General features: G+C 40.8%; 1 protein-coding gene across 2 annotated transcripts; it reads right to left on the reverse strand.

Annotated features, from left to right (window-relative positions):
- Nucleotides 1–50: 50 nt before the first annotated feature.
- LOC119719976 (C-type lectin BfL-2-like) lies at nt 51–5,855 on the reverse strand. Of its 2 annotated transcripts, XM_038189463.1 has the most exons (4): nt 5,701–5,855; nt 4,082–4,204; nt 2,881–3,066; nt 51–492 (listed from the first exon to the last, which is right to left on the reverse strand). In XM_038189463.1, the coding sequence occupies exons 2-4, from the start codon at nt 4,174–4,176 to the stop codon at nt 297–299; spliced, it is 477 nt and encodes a 158-aa protein (XP_038045391.1). In that variant the 5' UTR covers nt 4,177–4,204; nt 5,701–5,855; the 3' UTR covers nt 51–296. The 2 variants fall into 2 exon arrangements, with proteins under 2 accessions (XP_038045391.1, XP_038045392.1); XM_038189464.1 differs by lacking the exon at nt 4,082–4,204 and having other exon boundaries at nt 5,701–5,778.
- Nucleotides 5,856–6,079: the final 224 nt, after the last annotated feature.

Consider the following 6,079-nt stretch of genomic DNA (forward strand, 5'->3'; position numbering starts at 1 on the left):
CATTTACAGTGGCAATATACACTTCTCCCTCAAGATTTCAAACAACAAACTAAAAATAGGAAAATAAATAAAACTGCTGCAAAACTGCTTACTGATTGGATTTACCTGAATTATCGATTCATAGAGAATAAACACATTTAGCCTGATAGTTCAGCCTTAGCGAGGCCCTCTTTAGAGGCCCAACTAAACAACTAAAAGTTTGAATCACTGAAGAAATATGATCAACATGGTAAAGGTTTTCAAAGTCGAGGTTGTCAGTACTCCGCTTTTGTCGTTCTTGGAAGTGATTTTGTTCCTTAGATGCTGCCAGTTTCACAAGCGTAGCAGTGTGTGGTGAGGCACGGGTAGCTGAGCCAGCCGCCGCCGAAATGCACGCTGGCGCAGTCGTACTCGTTGGGAGTATTCTTCGGCTCGTTGGTCAGCCAGTTGTACAGACCGGTCGTTCCGTCCAGGGAGAAGTATTCGGTGTCGTCTCGGTCTTTCTCGGTGAATCTGAGAGAAAGAGAATGCAATTTCTCTGTTAAGTTTACAGAGCTATGTTAAAGTTACCACTTATACTACATTTTACGGCAGCCATTTTGACGGAGGACCATTCCGGTTGGTAAGGGACTGCGTCATACATGTACGCGCACGCACCACTGAATACTTGCGCCCATTGGCTGAACGCGCAACTTTGAATTGCTTCCGGTTCCAATGATTCCAGCGCTACTCCATGTGCAGTGGGCGTGGTTTAAGTTTCAATGACGACACACGAACCGGATTGGTCGGCTAGTAGTCGATTAGTGACGTAACATGCGCCTACGCATATACACAGAAAAAGGTGCGGGCGGGATCACGTTAGCCGGTGAAAACACTCATCCATTTGAGCACCAGTTTTTATCGGTTAATTAATACCTTTCAGCAGTCCAGACTAACAAACCATTGTGTTTCAGTAATATAAGTCTGGGAGATAGATAAACCAATGTTAAAAAAAGCAACATGCCAACCAAAATTCTGGTCAAAGGTTTCAAACAAGTAGGCTATTGTTGATATATCCTAACGTGGCGCGGCCAATGTGGCGCACTTTAATTTTTCGCCTCTAAGTGCCTTGTTGGAGAAAACTGTTACCCCAAATTTCACAAAAAGTGAGATTTCATCGAGCTCTAAACATTTCCGTTCATAAATCTTGAGTTAACGTAGGAGTTAACGTACCTGCTACAAAGTTCTAGAGTCAACCTATTTTGTCGTGATTTTCCAATTTTTTGGCCGAAGTGCACAATGAACCCTTTTAAAATTCGCCCAAAATTAAGAAAATAATTTGCTGACAAACTTGATGTTTTGTATGTGAGTGGAGATATATAATGATTTATCAGAATTTATCAACTTTAATAAAGACATTCTTAGACATTTTCCCATATTTGTTCAAGTGCACCACATTAATTAGGGAACACTGGGCCGAATTTGTGCCTAATTTCCGGACGCCACCGTTTTTGAATTTCGGACTTAATTTATTTCATGACACTCAGTAAAATTGTTCACAAAGGTTCCACAGCATGGATTATTAAAGTGATAGTACCAGTTTTTAACTGAATGTATTTGAAGTTTTTTGACGAAGAAGTTTGGCAACACTGCATGAGGAAATAAGTTGGGGGAAACATCGAAGTCCGCCACGTTAGGGAACACCACTATAAATAGAACTGCTTGCTCCGACCGAAACACTACTTGTATGCCCTAACTTTTCTTTCTTAACGGATAATTTTGTGGTCAGCAAATGAGGACGAAATGGAACCGGACAAATTGCTCTACGTGTATTTTGCAATGGAGTACATGTATATGTATGCATCATTTTTTTCAAAAACGGTCCGTGGACTTCAGGATTAGTTTTGGGCAGTGTGGTCATCTTTGGAGTTTAGGTTTTTTGACCCACAGACTAGACAAAGCTGCATCCGAATCTGAGATTTTACAACCTACCTAAAACTAGCCCAATTGTGGACACTTGGTGGCAGCCAACTGCTCAAATTTTGTGTTGTTCATTATAGCAATGCGCATGCTCGCGTCATGAAAGGTTTCACTACTTTTTTTTTTTTTAAAGACAAAAAGTTGCACCGACGTTGAAAATTATCTACGTTGCAAACCTTATTTTTGAAAGTTATTTGAGTTAATCGAAACATCGCTTTAACGAAAAGTTTATGAACGAAAATTGTGTAGAAGCAATGGTTTAGTTTGGTACCTCTAGTGATCGCTACTGTTGCGCATGGTTGGAAGTCAAGGAGGCAATCCTGGGGTAGCCTACTTCAGGTTTTGCCGGCTATTTTGAAACGTTTATCATTCGAATTCACCGTTTCTATTTTCAAATTCGTCCATCAACATCGAGTTAGTGCACTTCCAATGTTTAATTTCGTCTTTTGTCAGACAATTTCAAATTCAGTTCAAACAAAGTTCAAACAATGAGCACCCGTTTCTGTTCCAGAGTGTTCGATTTCGTCTCGTCTACGCCAAACCTCGTTATACAGAAATCTGATTCGTCTAATTTATTTATTTAAGACGAATTCGACCTCGGAAAGCTTAGACGAATTTGATTTGAAATGACGAAAATTTTCGACCTGGTGACTAAAGAGGGTGACCAAACTTTAAAATCGAATGGTAAAATGACTAAATTGGTTTTGGTAAAAGCGTTTGAAATTTTCCGTGGACGAAGTTGAATGTTAGAGTTGGTGAATTTGAATGACAAATCTTTTGAAATAGCTAGGAAAAACCCATACTTTCCTGGTACATGTATATCGACCGCTTAGGTTAATGTACGTGCATTGCGCATGCGGCATAGCCGCGATGAAAAATCAACCAATGAAAGAAAGTCATTTGGTTCATAAATATTCATATGAGATATATCAGTAAGCTTACCCAAGCCACAACACGCTGCTGCATGTGTTGAAGTCCATGTCGTTGGAGATGACATCGCGCAGGTCACTCTTCTGACCTTCCCCCAAGGTAGCTAGTTGACCGCCCATGGCCGTGCAATCGTTACTAGCGTCGTACCAGTTCTTCAGTCGGTTGACGGCCATGTAACATCTGCACCCCGTCTGGCGCCTATCGGAAAACAACACAGGGGCGCAATTACTCTAAACTGGGAACCCGACCAAAACGTTTGTGATATGTTTTTAATATGTTTTGGCTCACCTAATTATAGTAATTTAACAGATAAAATTCAGCAACACTTATGATAATACGTTTCTCTGTTAATGACATAAAAAACTGGGTTTTTTTTAAACCAGGCACAAAAGTCACGAGACAATTTATGTTGAATATCATATAACGACATTCTACAATACCTAACGGCATCTGCGAGTTGGAGTGCAGTATTGGTTGAGGTAGGTTTAAATTGGTTGAAGTGTATTAGTTAACCGCAATAAAGCATTTCTAGGCGCAGTAGTGGGGCAGATAGGGAAAATATTTTGGTGGATGATGCCTTTGATGATACAAGCATGTCATTTGGCACACAGTCAGAGTATGTATCAATAAAGATATTTGGCTAGGCATATAGGGCCATGGCAGATTTGTCCTTTGAAAAAAAAATGTAGATGGTTAACAATAATCATCAAATCTGCGATGGCCCTTTAGCCAAATATATTTCTCATGAAATGCGTGGACTGAGTGTCAAATGCCATGCTGGTTTCATCAAAGGCGCTATCCATCACTTATATGCGGTACTGCAAGTACCACACTGCCCGGAAGACGAGAAAAACCCAACGCCTTTGTTCTAATCTGGGCAAGGTAAAAAAAAACTACATTGTAATAGCTTTTGACAGCCATAATACAGCAAAAAATTGGCAGAATTTGGGTGAATAATTCAAGTAGTTCTTCGAATTGGTTTACGCTTCATATTTGTATCAACAGTCTAGCTAGCTGTCCGAAAACTTGTATCAAAAAAACATAAATGACCCTATCTAAACTAATCATAATTTACGAGACCTAGGCCTGTGCCTATGACAATTAAGCATTTTTAATTGTCATAGAAAGAAACAGCCCAAACTCAACAGAATGATTATACATGTAGTACTAACAGGTCTAATAGGGTATTGAATGGAAGTTCATTGATACGTACCATGGATTTTCGCCCGCCGGCGCCTCGGGGCACGCTCCGTGAACGAGTTGGCCGGTGGTCGCCACCAAAACGGTCGCCAGAATTACAGCGTTCATGGTGTATTATACCGTACGTGGCAGAGCTCTGTCGATGGGAAACTGTGGTCAGTTGTGGTTCCAGCTGAGTTGTGGCTCGGTAACGGGCCGAGCACGGCCTTAAGTAGCAATTTTTCGCCGGTAAGGTGTGAGATTCACCGCAGATGACGGTCAGAAAACAGTTAATCATTGAAACCGCGAATCCGAGCTGACCTATTAAAACATCTCATCAGGTTTGTGCTTGTCAAGTGTGGCGGTTTTTTTTCCATATGCATATCTGTGTAATCGTGACTGCTTCACATCTCACGGGTCATCCGTCGTTCTGTCATATCACAATTTGGGCGGATGGAGGGCGCAAGCTTTGCAGAACAAGCAAAACATAATTTCGTTGGCCTTTTTCTCTTGTCGAGTTTACACTGCTTAAATTAAAAGTTATAAACTTGCCTCGAAGTAGATGCGTAGTAGCTCACGCAGACAAATTCACTTTGAGTACACGCATGTTAACCATCATTTTTTTTCTTTTTTAAAAAGATTACTGCGTGTTGGCTGTCAACAAGGCTGATACATCACGCCCCTAGTAAAAAAAACCCCACAAAAACAATCAGACAGGAACACTCTGTCAAATCGCAGCACAGTCAATAATAAATCAATAACACGTAGTTCCTTTATCTTCGTTAATCAAATAACACAAAGTGATATCGCCAGATGGCCTCAATCCATTTTGTTATCGTGATTGCGCATGTCAATGGGCCTTTGATAGTTCAACAGATAAACCAAATTTTATCAGGCGAAAGCTGTAATACAAAATGTATTTTGGCATTTTTTATCAATGAAGAATCGCTTTGTTTATTAAAAGGAATGATTTCATAATCGAAATAAAATGCTGAAATTGCGTTAGGTGTCATCAATCTCACGTCTATCTTATCTTAACGGACATCACCACTTCTAGATCGCCACTGGGTTGTTCCATTTTTTCAAGAGGGGTGAATTCTACCGTCTGACGCGATCGAGTCTTCATTCAATTCGAAAATTCAGTCTGTAAACGACGTCTGTATTTGAGGAGATTTTTTTAGTTTATAGAGCGAGTAGGGCCGGATGGGTATTAAATAACTTAATTTCACACTGATACAAAGAATAACACTGAGGATAAAACTCCCCTCCCCTTTCTTACCAATCCTACAACTCTCTAGATAAAATAACGCCCTCCGTAGTCCGCAAAAAGAGTATTTTTAAGCTTGAATTAAACATTTGAGTCTCGTACGCAACACATTTTTGGGGGCGCCAAGCGACGCCGAGTGGGTCTAATCGCCCCGCCCAAAGTCAAAGACCAACAACAAAGTCAAAGAAGTGAATGGTTTTATTGACAATTTGTCGTGAATAACAGCCCCACCTCTGAGGTTTTGTTTCGCCCCAGTAAAGTTATCATTTCTCGATCGATATGTATACCGTTTTGTTTTGATTGACAGCTTTGAGTAATATTTGTTAAAATATAGATTGTGTTCACAAGCAGCACATAGTGAAACCAAATACATGTTAAAGGCTTACCTGGCTTGACCACAGACCACTCAACTGACCGCAGAACGACAGCAGACTAGCACGGCGAGACGACAGCAACGTGAACACTCTACTACTGGCGACCATTCTGGTGGCGACCACAGGCCAACTCGTTTTATTTGGCCGGCTTGTCCCAACACTCAGGGCCAGACCTGGTATGTGCGTGAAGGAATTAAGTTGACAGGGTTGTAACTAACAGACTGGGTATATGCCTACATTTCAACTAAACTTGGGACATTTCACACAAAAGCAAGACAGAGTAAGCTTTTGATGAGGCACATCCCAAAATGGATGACAGTAAATGTTATGGAAGCGTATCATTTTTTTTTTATCTCCATGTGGGGAGTCAGGTTGGTGCAGTGGTACTTTC

The sequence above is a fragment of the Patiria miniata genome, unplaced genomic scaffold (assembly GCF_015706575.1).
Source record: "Patiria miniata isolate m_02_andy unplaced genomic scaffold, ASM1570657v1 HiC_scaffold_9, whole genome shotgun sequence".
Lineage (NCBI taxonomy): Eukaryota > Metazoa > Echinodermata > Asteroidea > Valvatida > Asterinidae > Patiria > Patiria miniata.